The 14,999-nt window shown below is 35.7% G+C and overlaps 1 protein-coding gene across 1 annotated transcript in view; it reads right to left on the reverse strand.

The window, feature by feature from the left end:
• LOC148946825 (cartilage oligomeric matrix protein-like) overlaps nt 1–14,999 on the reverse strand; it is a 262,924-nt gene that overhangs the window by 71,311 nt on the left and 176,614 nt on the right. The window contains exons 12-13 of the mRNA XM_089096438.1: nt 10,097–10,204; nt 1,223–1,391 (exon numbers count right to left, since the gene is read on the reverse strand). Coding sequence (XP_088952564.1) covers nt 1,223–1,391; nt 10,097–10,204 — 277 coding nt within the window. The remainder of the gene's footprint in view (nt 1–1,222; nt 1,392–10,096; nt 10,205–14,999) is intronic.

The raw sequence follows: 14,999 nt of genomic DNA on the forward strand, positions 1-14,999 counted from the left end.
ATAAAAAAAAAAAAAAAAAAAAAAAAAAAAACTATGAGCCTTGACCTAACAAATATTTTTTAAATTTATTATTAAAGAACCCCAGGTGCTCAGCCACCCGACTGCTCTCCGGAATAGAGTTCCACACATTAGGTCCTGAAAATGTAGTATGGAAGCTGACCCTGGTTCCACTTCTATTCGGAACATTAAAATCACTAGCATGAAGAGTTTCATAATGGTGCAAAGGCCTATTTTTATTAAAATAATCACTAAAAACCTCTGGACTAACATCATTCCAGCATTGATAAGCAAAAACTCCTATTTGGTAGTCTCGTAGCTGTCCTACATTCAACACTTGCAACTTGTTGAAGCAAGCTGAAGAGTTATTTACACCTTCAACATACCCACCAATAAGACGCATCGCTCTATTTTGAAAAGTCTGAACACGTTTAAAATTCACATAAAAATTACTTGCCCATAACATACAGCCATACGAAGCATATGGGTGGATCAAAGCATGGTATAAAAGCAATAAAACTCTCTGAGGTAAGAAATTTTTAAAACGACGAATCGCTCCAAGGCCACGTGCAACCTTTGTGGCAGCAACATCACTGCTATTCTTTCCTAAAAAATATAATCTAACTAAATAAACTCTTGCGTACTTTAAACGAGGATACTGGATTTTGTCCGAAAAGTCACGAGATGTTTTTGCATGTCTACCACTTTGGTGGTAGACATGCGATATCCACTTCGCAATAGCCACTTTGGTGGTTTTCGAAGTCCCTTCCCCGTAAATCTCCTCCCCTGCCATAATTAATACTTTCTCATGTAACTGTGTTAAATACCTGCCCTGAACCCTTGCTCTAAATGCTATAAAAATGTTTTCTATAACTTTATTTCCCTAATACCTGGTCTTAAGATTAAAATAAGATGTAACCCATAAATTCAATAACTCTTGGATACCAAAAGGGCATTTATACCATTGTGGGATGCAGCTGTAATGTTTTATAAGACACAAACAAATTTTTTTATTGAAGTCAAAACATAAATAATCCGAAAGAAACATATCACAAAATCGTCGTTGGTAACGTTGTGCATTAGCACTTGTGGACTAATAAATTCTTAATTTGACAAGTGACCCATATTACGAGTTCTTGTTTGGGATTATAAAACGGAAAATTACTCATAAGCTGAGATGTAAATAAAGGTAAATTATCCAAAATACTAAGTAATGGCACCTTACCATCATTATCCATATCAGGGTCACAGGCATCACCAAGTCCATCTCGATCTGAATCTTCTTGATCAAGGTTGGGCACTGTTGGGCAGTTATCACAAGCATCTCCTTGCTTATCAGAGCCTTCTGGATCTGAATCTTTTTGATCAGGATTAGAGACCAGCGGACAGTTATCCTATGAAATAACAAAGTATGCGGCATTCAAAATTGCGTGTTTTAATAACCGACCATAAGCAAGCGTCCTAATCATTAGAGTAGAGTTGGCTGCTTCAATGTAAAAAAGGAGTGGGGCACCAATCTAACTATAAGTTGCTACAACAATTACCCAAATAAAATATGAGCCAGACATAATTTGGCTCTAAAAAAATCTTATCAATTAATACTGAGTCACAGACTGTAAGCAAGAACATACCCCTGATAATACTGACCGAAATTAAAAAAAGAGCTTTGATCGTAAATAGTCAAAATTCTGTGAATTTAAAATTAAGCATCAAAAGCTACAAATCTGAGAAGACTTGCCAAATTTTCGAAAAATAAGGAAACCCCCTTCAGAAGGGGAATGGTCTTGATGACAATTACATCATTAATATTCAGCTTAACAGAAAAATCTACTGCAAAGGCTCTAGGCCCCTATCTACAAAAAGGAACGTTTTGATTTGTTTTTTCCGTGTAGGATGATTACAGTTGCCTTTTTTCCAAGGATGATCTTAAGGAGCCAATGTCACAAAAAAATAAAAAATAATCGTACTAACCAAGATTGAAAAAAAAAAAATAGTCATAGAATGCAGATTGACAGATTAATATATATTGATATTTTTTCCTCACAGTCTCATAAATGTTGTATTTATCAAAGTAAAACGTTTAAATGTATTTTGTTTTTAGTAAAGTGAAAATGATGTTCTGGTCTTTATAAGGCATAGGGGTTAGTCGTACTTCTGATTGTTGTATTTTTTGTTCTTTTTAAGTTTAACTTGATTATTCATTGTAATTTCTGTTCGTGCTGGGTTTTACTTATTTACTGATAGTGATTTATTTTTATTTTACGCTTGAATTGCTATTTGACATTACCTTCACTCATCTTAGGTTTAGTATATGCTCTTTAATTTTCTTTGAAAAACCTCTTTTGTAGAAAATGTTTTTTTTAGTTAATATCTGTTTGTTTTTAATTAATATGTTTTTTTTATTGGTTAACAAAAGAAATATTTGCAACACTTTTTTGGTTTTTCTCCTTGAGAATCCAGATTTTGTCTTGACAAACTTTTACAACAAATTTCGATAATACTTAGACTATAGAACTTTGGATGGACAGTTAGGTGGGGTATTATTCAAGTAAATATAATGAAAACCTGCATAATCTTTGGGCTTTTATGAGGTTGAAGCCATTCTGACCATCATCGTGGTACAGCCCTAAGTGTAGACAAAAAGTAATTGACCACCCCCCTCCGTATCCCCTAAAAAACTCAACTTAATTCACTTGGGTGTTCCTGAGATATAGTAGATAAACCAGTTTGACAACCTTGAATGCATATAGTGTCTTTTGATTTAAGTTCGAAATCCCCCTCAACACCCTGAAAGTCTTAAGTTTACGTTTCTAGCCGTTCCGGAAATATTATGGTGAAGTCCTTTTAACCATCTGGATGCACATAGCATCTTTTGATTCATCTCACCATCCCTCCAAATATGCCCCGAAAGTTTCAACTTAATACCATTAGATTTTGTAGATACACAATTTTGACGACCTGGATGCACATAGTGTCTTTTGATTTAGTTTTCACCTTAACTTTCCTTAAATTTTCAACTCAATAATATTTTCTGTTACTCAGATATTGCCTCTATGCGCCTTTTTAACCCTAGATGCACTGAAACTCTTTTAATCTAGTTCGATAGTTGTAGTAGAAGTAGCAGCAGTTTTAGTAGTAGAGATACCAGTAGTTTGAGCAGTAAAAGAAACAATAGCAGTCGCAGTCACAGTCGCAATCGCGGTAGTAATAATAGTATTGGTAGTTGCAGTCTTAAGCAGTGCAAATCCAATGTAGTTGCACGCGCAGTCGCAAGTGGTCATAGTCACAGCCACAAGTAGTCGCTGATGCAAGTAGTTGGTGTCGTAGTTGCAAGTAGTCGGAGTCACAAGCAGTCACTGTCGCAGCTCCAGTTGCGAGTAGTCGTAGTTGCAAGTCATTGCAGTCGTAGCCAATGGTAGTCACTAGTAGTCGTAATCGCACGTAGTTCAAATCAGAATCATCCGTAGTCGCATTCGCAGTCACAAGTAGTCACAATCGCAAGTAGTAGCAGTCTAACCAAGTAGTCACAGTCACAGTCACAACTAATTGCAGTCAGAGGCGCAAGTTGTAGCAGTCGCAAGTGGTCGTAGTCACAAGCAGTCGTAAACAGTCGGAGTCATAAATAGTCACAGTCGCAGCCATAACCAGCTGAAGTCACGGTCACAGTCGCAAGTAGTCACAGTTATAAGTAGTCACAGTCACAATTAGTTGCATTCGTAAGTAGTTGCAGTCGTAAGTAGTTGCAGTCGCAAGTAGTCGTAGTTAGTAGTAGTAGTAGTAGTAGTAGTGGTAGTAGTAGTATTAGAATGTATAGCCTACTCAATACCCAAAGATGTGTGACGCTTTCTATAATAAAGTAATAAATGGAGCATTGTCCATTTTCTCGAATAGATGGTTAGTTATTATAAAATCAAAGCCAGGTCCACAATCAAGATAGGATAACAATTGTTCTAAGTTTCTGTCTTTTCTAGTTTCAAAAATTATGACCTGAGCCTTTAATCTGATTACCCAGTCACTGATCTTACGCTTGAAAGTTTAACATTGCTCGACTTACCAAAACACACACAAGATATTAATGCCGCTGCAGTCGTGCACAATTTTGATTTTATCTGCATGTGCGAATTTGATATAGCCCGTGGGTTACTTACCCAAAAACATAAAACCTAACCAATCTACTTTGTTATTTCTAAAAATGCAGCATACACAACGTAAGGTTATGTTACTGTGTCAATATAAAGTAACCCAAACATAAAATCTATGTTTTGTTTCTGATTTATCTGAGGGGAAGAACAAATTGAATCTATGTCTTCACCGAATTATTTCAACATAAAAGCAATCGCTGTACAATCAACTAAATGCAGACAGATTTTCTGCCCTGGGATGCATTCATCATGAATTAAAGGTAAACGAATTAGCACAAGTACTTTACTCCTTGTCTAGTCGTGTCAATTCGGAGAGGGCCCCCCTAGATTTAGAAAAATTTCTTTTTGTGGGGTAATTTCATTGAGAAGTACTTTTTTTATATTTTCATAGTAAAATTCAAATAAGTTACAAATTTGCCACCCTTTACATATTGAAGATTACAGCTTACCCCCGCCTCCAATATGCTCGTGAATTGACGTCACTGTCTTCGCCCCTAAGGATGACCGAGATTCTTACTTAGATACACCCACCCCGAACAATGTAGCTTTGAGGACTACGCAGTTGCAGTAGACAGGAGAAAACATATATCTTAACCAACAAACGATCGAAGGTAGTAATATTATTTCGATTGATCTGTACTAGGATCTTTTTTGATGCTTGAACTTTCCTTGAACTTGTCTTCAATTAATCAAAATTGGATTTATAAAAGCCACAATTAAAAACCACTTATATTTAAATACAGACGATATAAATAAAGCATTGTATTCTCCCAAGTTTAACGTGCCATCTCATCTGTTATGTGGTAGCAATAAATTTTAGCACTAATAACAAAGCATGAGGAGCGGCATTGGTAGTGCAAACAAGTAGTATTATTAACGTCAGAGAGATTAATAGTAATAAGGATCATATTTATAGAAGTGTAGAGAAGTACCCTGCTGGAACCGAATCTTTCAATGAAATTTACTGCAAAATTAAATAAACATCTAATTAGAGAAGAAGTAAAGCTTAAGTAGGAGATACTACGAATATTTTTTTTATTGCTGGTGTATCAACGCATGCCTCTCACTCTCATCAATAGGATGTAATCAATACTCACTATGGGTTGTTGGTAAGCCTTTCAAATGTCAGTTATCGGTATGGAAAAAAGGAATAAATTTGCAAGCTGAAGAGGAGTAATAAACATTATTCAAACAGTTCATGGCAACGAACTGTAAGTAAGAAGTGACTCGGCCCAATAGTAACTGAAACTCTAAAAGCTGAATTTTGATAACAATATATACACCAACAGAATTGGCTTTTTATGCTGACTCCAAATACATAGAATTTTTTAGGTTTAATGTTACCCATCAAAAGCCACGAGCCTGATAAAAATTTTCCTGATTTTCGAAAAAGGGGAGAAACACCCTCAAAAGGTCAAGCAATCCTAATGAAAGTCGCACCCTCAAATCAGCATATCAGAGAACCCAACGGTTAAGGTTTCAAGCTCCATCTACAAAAAATGTGGAATTTTCTACAATTAGCAGAAGAAAAATCATATGCGCCCTTATTTCTTTTTTTCCCTAGGAGTAACCGTATCGAACCCATGGTCCTAGAAGATCCAGAGAGGGCTTAGTAAAACAGAAATCGAAACCTCTAGTACCCCTTTAAATTAACAAAAAAGATTCAAAGGCAACTTGTCCCCCTCCCACGCCCCTTTTTTCTTAAAGACATCCAACCAAAATTTTGAGAGTCCCATTTGATTCTGCATAGTTGAAAGATCCAATAACTATATCTTTACGGATAACATGACCCCCCATGGTCCTTTAGGAAAGAGCCGCAAGTTACGCAATTTGCTCATTGTACGGAGTTTTACGGAAATATACGGATTTTTTTTTTTTTGGGGGGGGGGGGGGCGCTATGCATGTGCAGGATTTTCCATGAGGAGGAAAGTTTCCCGGGGGAAACTTTATACGGAGGGCAGAGAATTTTTTGGCATGACTCGAAAACGGTCAGAAATATAAAAAACACAACTTTTTTTTTAACAGAACGTACGGAGCGACATTAAAACTTAAAACGAATTGAAGTTATTTCGTATATGAGCGGCGCTGCCCCTTTCTAAAACCTCGCTATTTACGCTAAATTTTGACTTTTTGTCACAATCCTTATGAAGGACTGATTGAACACAAGGACCGTTGAATTTGAGTGAAGATAATTTTTGAGACTTTAGCGTAAAGAGTAAGGGTTGAAAAACTGGCAGCCCTCTCATTTACTGAATAATTTCATTTCGTCTGGATTTCTTTTATTTAATAAGATAGCCTTTTTTATTTAACAAGAAGCCTTGAAGCAATATTATAAGTCAATTTCGCTCTCCTTGAGCCTTTTGAAACTTAGACTTTCTCCCCACAAACAAGAAAGATTTGACTGGTGAACTCATCTTGAGCTCATTGTCTTGAGCTCATTACCATTGTAAATTGTCTTGTCGGTCAAGCACGTAAGTCGGGGAGGGGTCTTTATACAAATTCCATCATACCGAAATTTCGACATTTTAAACAATTTCCCTATAGTTCCTTCTATGTTCCATATTATTCGCCAATTGTTGGCATTTTTTTCGAAGTATTGGCCCCGTTCAGAAATGTTCCATCGCAAAACAAAGTCCTACATACGTGCCTGTGAACAATCAAATCTAAAAAAAAGACAGGGCGAAGATATGACCTAAATTACCGCTATCGATAGAAAAAAATAAGCAAAGAAAATGCCTCTTTCTTATTGACAAGAAATCTTTACCATTGAACATGATTAAAAAATGTTTGCATTCGAACGGTCGCAATGATGTCTGTGTTTGTTTAAGTTGAGATGATATTTGCAATAAAAAAAAAGCCTGGATATATAACATAAATTATCAGGTTGTTTTTAGAATAAGAAGTGCAGTATACTACATTATGTCACAAGAAGTACATTAAGTCACAGTATACTAAATTTCCATATAGCCTAGGTGTAAACACATAAAAAGCTACATGCAAAAACAGAAACGTCGACAGGTCCACAATATTGACCTGAAGCTGAGAAAATCCGTAAGAAATAGATTTTTCTATAATTCAATAGTAAATTCATCCAACGCATCAACTCAAAAAGCGTGTTTCCCCATCACAAACTGCAGCAAGAAGTTGTGCGTCCATCAAAGAAACGCTGTTGTTGGGCTTCATGATTGTTGTCGCTGAAACAAAGCGTAATGCTACTAACACAGTTGAAGCTTAAAAAAGCAAACCCTGTACATTTTCATGCAAAAAACGATTTCAGATGGAATTTACATTGGTTTTTTTTCAATCTCATATTTTGTTTTCCTAAAATTCAAGGTTGTAAACAGCAGGAGAGGCACTGGGCTTGAACGCTCCATGTACAAAGTAATATCACATGGGAATAAACACGTTTCTATTTGAAATGGTTAAAAGTGACCTAAAAAGACATTTTCGCTGTAAGCCTTCAAACATGGTTAATCACTCCTATCTTCTCATCAAATCAAGATCCCTGGTGTGACTCTTCTTTCTCTTCCAGACAGCAACACCCCTTTGATTGAAGCAACTCCTTTATATGGTATACCGTTATTGTTGTCGACTGAGTTCATACTTTGACTGGAAGGTCGTCGCGACCGCTTTCATGGTATAGCTAAAGTATACCGTAGTAAATATTAAACTTGGTACTAAATCATCTCCAATTTGGTAAAAATTGAGCAGCTCGCGCAGTAACTTCTGGAGACCTTATTGCCAAACCACTGAAATCGATTCAAGACTGTTTCGATGTGGCAAATATGTCGGCCTTTTATAAATCCATGCACTTCCCTCTATCAGAGAATTTATCGAAGCTCGTTCCTGAAAGTGCAAAGCCTTTAAGGGCAACTCGTCAAAAGGCACCCCGGCAAAATTACCTGGAACAGGACACACATCGTCAGGAACACCTAAAATTAGCTTTCCCTGACGATTTGTCGCCGACTGGAACACCTTCCCAGCAGAGGTAATCCCTGAAAATCTGTGGCTTGAAACATTCAAGCAAAGGTGCAACAAATACATGAAAGATAAAAATAAAATGATAAAATTATCAGGATAAGTGGCACATTATTATTCTTGATGGAGACACGAAGATTTCAATTAAAAAAATCGTTCAGAGAATCCTTCTCTTCATCGTAAACGAAACTAGAAACCCTTACTACAATAACATACTCTAAATAATATAAGAGGAAAAATTATGCCCATTAATCAGATATCATGCTCGAAGTGCTAAATCATGCATAAAGTGGAAAACAAATGTAATTTTACCTCTCCCCCGCGAGCCCCCTAGAATGAAAGAAAATGAAAATTAGAAAATTAAGAATATTCAAATTGGAGGGATGTCTTTTTTTTCAATTGTTTTAATTAAAATAAATCCCACCTCCTCTCCTCTCGGTGCCATAATAATATTTTTCATTTAAATTCAAACTTAAATGTCACCTACATTAATTTAAAAACTTCTTTTATTTTCTAATTTGGGTAGCCATACATAATTGATGAAGACAAGGTATACTACTATAAAATGTCTACTTAACGGCTTAAGAGAAGCTACGCTTTTCAGTGGCATGATTTTTGAGTGGCATGAGGTAAACTAAGAAAAATACCCCACCATGCTTCTATAATAAAAGAGGAAGCCATTTGTAGAAACTATTTAAATCAAATAACCTACTGAGACAAGCTTTGTGTTCCGATTTTTTTTTTTTTTTTTTTTTTTTTTTTTTTACCAATAGCTTTCTTCAGTAGAGATCAGCCGAGCAAAAATGTAAGCTAAAGAACCCTATTTGTAACAAATTAAACAAAAAGAACGAAAAGGCAACTAAAAACAAGATAGGCATTCTTTCTTAAAGGATAAAAAAATAATATTAATTTCAACTTTTTCACTTCATTATTATTTTTCTTCCCTTCTTATCTGAGAGCATTCGAATGTTGTTTCAAATACTTCGTGATAAAGTACTGTAAGTGAAGAGCGAGGAGCGATGAGATGAAGTCCTGAGAAAGGATTTGAAATAATATTAACTTCGTGGGAGGGGTAAAGAATGAAACTTTGAATAGATCGGGGTGGAAGAGTAGCGTGTGCAGCTGTGTTGGTCTAGGTGGCTCTGTGCTGCAGTAAGTTGTTAGAAGTAATAGTAGCGGTATTTCGTTTTTTACGATATAAGCAAATGATATTCTATTTTAACTGAGATTGTGTTTTCTGACGCTTTAACAAATGCTTTATAGCCCATAGCCCTAAATGTTTGCTGAATATGCCCATTACTTGTTGTATTACTTGTATTGTTGTGTATCACTTGTTGTATTATTTTGCTGCATTAAATTAATCTTGCTGAATTCAAAAAGAAGGAAAAAACACAAAAGTGGGAAAATTATTAATCAGTTTAACAAGTATGTAAAATACTGATTTAGTTTGCTCCAAAAAATTACCGTGTTATTCATAGGTTAAACAAACTATAAAACAATAATTCTACTATGTTGATATCAATGAAAGATCATTCATCAATTTTCTCAATTCTGATACGCAGATAAAGTCAAGCTAAGAGGAAGGCTGACACTCAGATAGACACAAAAATGAAGGTAAGCATATTTCTATTTATTAAATGACCTTTTCGTCAGATTTGAGCTGACTGGTACTTGTCTACCCGTCTCTGATCAAAGAACAAGATACCTATACCTATACAAGTTGTACATTTATAATTATCGTTTAACCTCAATGAATATATCTTATATTTGATGATTTGATTTCCAAAGGATGGAAATCTGCCAAAAAGACATCAAAGTCCTTGCAGTACCTCAAATATATAATTCTCAAACATGTAATTTAACTCAAGCACATATTTTTCGAATACTTAGGTATTTCTTAGCATTTGCTGGGAGATCAGTCTTGAGTTGGATGACTTTTACAGAGAGACTAATACGATTCTAAAGCTTAAATATCTTACCGGCGTGTTAGGGATTCCATCATTATCAGCATCATCATCACATGCGTTACCAATACCGTCCTTGTCAGCGTCTTCTTGCCCAGAGTTTGGAGTATCAATACAATTATCCTGAAAGGAGTCAAGACAAAATCTTTAATAATGGTAGGTCTGCTATCAGCTGCTGAGTGTAAAAAATCGTTATTGTGAGCATTACCAGCGGACTTTACTGAGCAATTCCTCCCAATGTGTGGATCTCCAAGTTTGATTTTCCGTTAATATCAAACAGTTCATGGTAATGAGCTGTAAGTAAAGTGTGACGCGGCTTAATAGTAACCGAAACTCTAAAAACGGAATTTTGATATCAATGTATATATATATCAAAAGAATCGACAAATTTTGCTGATTCCAAATGCACCAGATTAAGTTTAGTATTACACGTCAAAAATTACGATCCTGAATCATTCGCCTGATTTTCGAAAAAGGGAGAAACACCCTCTAAAAGTCAAGTAATCTTAATGAAAATTACACCATCAGATTCAACGTATCCGAGAACCCTGTTGCAGAAGTTCCAAGCTCCAATCTGCAAAATGTGGAACCTTGTGTGTATGTGTGTGAGAACTGTCTGAGTTATCAAATACCTTTGGTCCTCAGTTTTAGAGATTATGAGCAGGCGTTCAATTCCGTTGATAGAAGAGCTTAATCGAAGGTCATCCTTGCATGGTATACCATAGACAAATACATAAAAAGTGATGAGTGCTATGTACAACAATAATAGTGCTACGGTTAAGGTAGGAAATGACGTTAGCAGGTGGTTTCGTATTAATTCAGGAGTTAAGCAGTGTTATGTCCTATCCCCCTTTATATGGATCATTTTGATGGATTTTGCCTTAAGGAGCACAGGAAAGGCAATGGGAGACCATAAACTCAAATGGGGAGAAAAAACTCTCCTGGACTTAGATTATGCTGATGATTTAAGCATCCTAGATGAAAGTGTGAACAAAATGAATGGATTTTAAGAGCTTTTGCGAGTTCGGGGTACTAGAATAGGTTTAAATTAACGTAAAGAAGACTGAGTCACTAAGGCCAGAAATAAGTGAAGATGAAAAGGTGACGTTGGGTTACGAAAGGGTTGATCAGGTGGACAGCATTATTTACCTTGGTAGTATTGTTAGTAAAGACGATGGGAGCTGTGAAGGTGTTAAAAATAGAATAACGCAGGCTCAGGGTGTTTTCTCACAGTTAAAAAAAAAATTGGAAAATTAGGAAGATAGGTCTGAAAACCAAGATTAGAATTTTGGAAGTTACAGTGATGATAGTGGTCAAATATGGCTTCGAAGCATGGGCGCTCCGAAAGGCGGATGAAGATTATATATATATATATATATATATATATATATATATATATATATATATATATATATATATATATATATATATATATATGTGTGTGTGTGTGTGAGAAGTGTCTGAGTTATCAAACACTTTTGGTCCTCAGTTTTATAGATTATGAACAGGCGTTCGATTCCATTGATAGAAGAGCTTAAGCGAAGGTCTTATCCTTGCATGGTATACCACAGACAAATACATTATAGTGATTAGTGCTATGTACGAGAATAATAGTGCTACGGTTAAGGTAGGAAATGACGTTAGCAGGTGGTTTCGTATTAAATCAGGAGTTAAGCAGGGTTCTGTCCTATCCCCCTTTATATGGATCATTTTGATGGATTTTGCCTTAAGGAGCACAGGAAAGGCAATGGGAGACCATAAACTCAAATGGGGATTAAAAACTCTCCTGGACTTAGATTATGCTGATGATTTAAGCATTGTAGATGAAAGTGTGAAAAAAATGAATAAATTTTAAGAGGTTTTGCGAGTTCGGGGTGCTGGAATAGGAGAATATTATGAAGACTAAGTCACTAAGGCCAGGAATAAGTGAAGATGAAAAGGTGACGTTGGGTAACGAAAGGGTTGATCAGGTGGACGGCATTATTTAACTTGGTAGTATTGTTAGTAAAGACGATGGGAGCATTGAAGGTGTTAAAAATAGAATAGCCCAGGCTGAGGACGTTTTCTCTCAGTAAAAAAAAACACTTGGAAGATTAGGAAGATAGGTTTGCAAACAATGGCTTTGAAGCATGGGCGCTCCGGAAAGTGGATGAAGATTTGCTAGATGTTTTCCAAAGAAAATGCCTACGGATTGTTCTGGGCACCCGGCTGACTGACCGTATTTCAAACAGTAAGCTGTACGAAAAGTGTGGTTCAAACCCGCTTTCTAGGGCTAAAATGTGAGAAAGGTTGAGATGGCTAAGGTAGGTTCACCGGATGAAGGATGATCATAAAGAAAGATTAAAAGGAAATGGCAAAATTCTGGGTGGGTTTAAAGAGGGAAGCTTTGAATAGCTTGGGATGAAGGAGAAGCGCGCGTAGCTATGTTTGCCTCAGGCGGCTTGGTGTTGCGGTGAGTTGTTAGTAGTAGTAGTAGTAGTATATATATATATATATATATATATATATATATATATATATATATATATATATATATATATATATATATATATATATATATATATATATATATATATATATATATATATATATATATATATATATATATATATATATATATATATATATACATATATATTACGCTAAAGTTACGCTATATATACATATATAAATATAGGGCTAAACGCAAAGAAAGTCGTCCACGATTGGGGTGGGAGGATGTCATAAAGAAAGATTAAAAGGAAATTGCTAGAAAAAAAACGAAAAAAAAACGGGAGACAGATCAATGCTATCCTTGCAAAAAAATAATTTGCCTTGTTATTAAAGGAGAGGGGCTATAATTTCTCATAGCTAGGTTTTCGACTGTGCTGATTCCAATGGTAGACTTTTCATTTTTATCTGACGTTATTTTCGAGGTGTTTCAGACTTTTTTCGAAATCACCATAAAATTTTTTTCGCAATGAGCTTTTATTTTTAAGCCAAACCGAAATAATAGTTACCTTTCCTGCGTCAGTGTCAGATAACAATTCTTTTTCACTAGTTAGTTTTTTTTTTCAAAACGTGTTTTTTAACTTTTGGTTACTATGGTCTGTGGTTCGCTCTTTACTAGGTTGCAGCTGCCGCTGGAATCATGATATGTATAAGAGGTGGGGCATAAATGCATATTTGTACTCAGAAATTTATCATGGGGGAGCAATATTTCAGGGAGGGGGAAAAATTCGAAAAAATGTAAAGTGAACTTTTTGTAGGAAACTCGTGTATTGTAGGAAATTTATGAACATATTGAGATTGGAGTGAGGGGCACGAACGTAAACGATCCCTTCCTGCCTGCACTCTTGTCTCCTTTAAACTTCTGTAGTGCATTAAAACTTGTGAAGTTGTTGCTTTATATTGTTTTGTCTTCAAGACAAAATCTTGCACGTTTTTGACCTATAAGTCATTGCATAAATCACACAATTAGCCAGATTGCTTCCATAGTCTAAAATTAAAAATCTGATAGTCATTTTATCGATCATTTAAAGCCTACGGAAATTATCTAAAGGCTTTTGTGTAAACCTGTCATGTATCTTATTTACAGCTGCCATGATACTCTTTTCTGGTGTTAATTTATGTTTCTTCAGTATACATCTTTATGGGTATTTTCATTGCAAACCTCGTAAATTAAAGACATATCAGTACCTAAATTGAACAAAACATAATAGCCGTGATTTGCATATAGTAAAATCATGTCGGAAGATTGATTAATGCGCATTTAAATGAGAAGATTGTTTTAATACACGAACGAAAGTTTACCTCTCAATGTCATGAATTAGTTTAGAAAAGTTTTGAGGGTAGTTATGGGGGTTTCAAGGAAGAGCTGCTCTTCTAAAGGTAAAAAAAAAAAAATACCTAAGAATCGGGGAGACAAAGTTATTCTGTAGTCATTTTCCCCTAGGAAAAATTCTGAATTACCTCCCCCTGAAGCAAAATTACGCTACGCTCATGTAATAAGGGAATATTTGATCAAGTTTACTGGGAATATTTCACTTCGTTTTCCTGTTTTCACGTTTTTGGATTGGCATTTTTTTTAACAGCTCAGAAGCGCATCCAGGATTTTTGTTCGGGGGGGGGATTACTAATTTTTTTAGGGGGAAGGAGGGTACACAAAAAACTCAAAAAATGCATCAAAATTTGTTTATATCCATTTTTGTTATGTTTTTACGAGTCAGACAAACATTTCGGGGGGGGGGGGTTCAAACCGGGTAACCCCCCCCCCCTGGATACGGCCCTGTAACAGCTTGAGGGGGATTTTAATACAATAATACGTCAGGAATAAAATCCGTCTAATATGAAATAACACAGTAAAAAATTTAAACAAAGATCCTCTGGAAAAGTTTGTATATTCAAAGGGTAGAAGAGTAAGAGGAAAAGCCAGGCAGGGCGGGGCCAGAGGAGAGAGGAGGGATTAACGAACTGGTATGAAGAGGACTTTGAGTTGAGACTTTGGCTTTCCCTCCTTGTAACTCGGTGTTATATGTCACCTAATTTCTTATGTTTTCACATAGGCCACCTAATTTTTTTTTCAACTTTGTACCCCCCCCCCCTAAATATATTCCTTTGTACTTGCTTGGTTGCAACCCCGTTGATTGGTTCTAATAACTTTTTGTCCATTGTATTTCATTCTCTCCTAACTATTTCAAGTATTTTAGTCTATCATGTAAGATTGTATATGCAAATTTCTATTGAAAATCTTTTTTCTTTCTTACTCCTCACACGAGTAGTAACAGTACAATTCGTCCGAAACCTACACGCAAACCTACGCCTGAGGCATGGGTATGTGTGTAGGTTTCGAACGAATTGGGGTTACCAGGGTCATTTGCATAGAGGTATCATTTCTATAGAAGGTATAGTAATTTGAAATATCATATAGAATTTGCTT

This window comes from Artemia sp. Qi Xiang Cuo, chromosome 11 (genome assembly GCF_049724085.1).
Source record: "Artemia sp. Qi Xiang Cuo chromosome 11, ASM4972408v1, whole genome shotgun sequence".
Taxonomy (NCBI): domain Eukaryota; kingdom Metazoa; phylum Arthropoda; class Branchiopoda; order Anostraca; family Artemiidae; genus Artemia; species Artemia sp. Qi Xiang Cuo.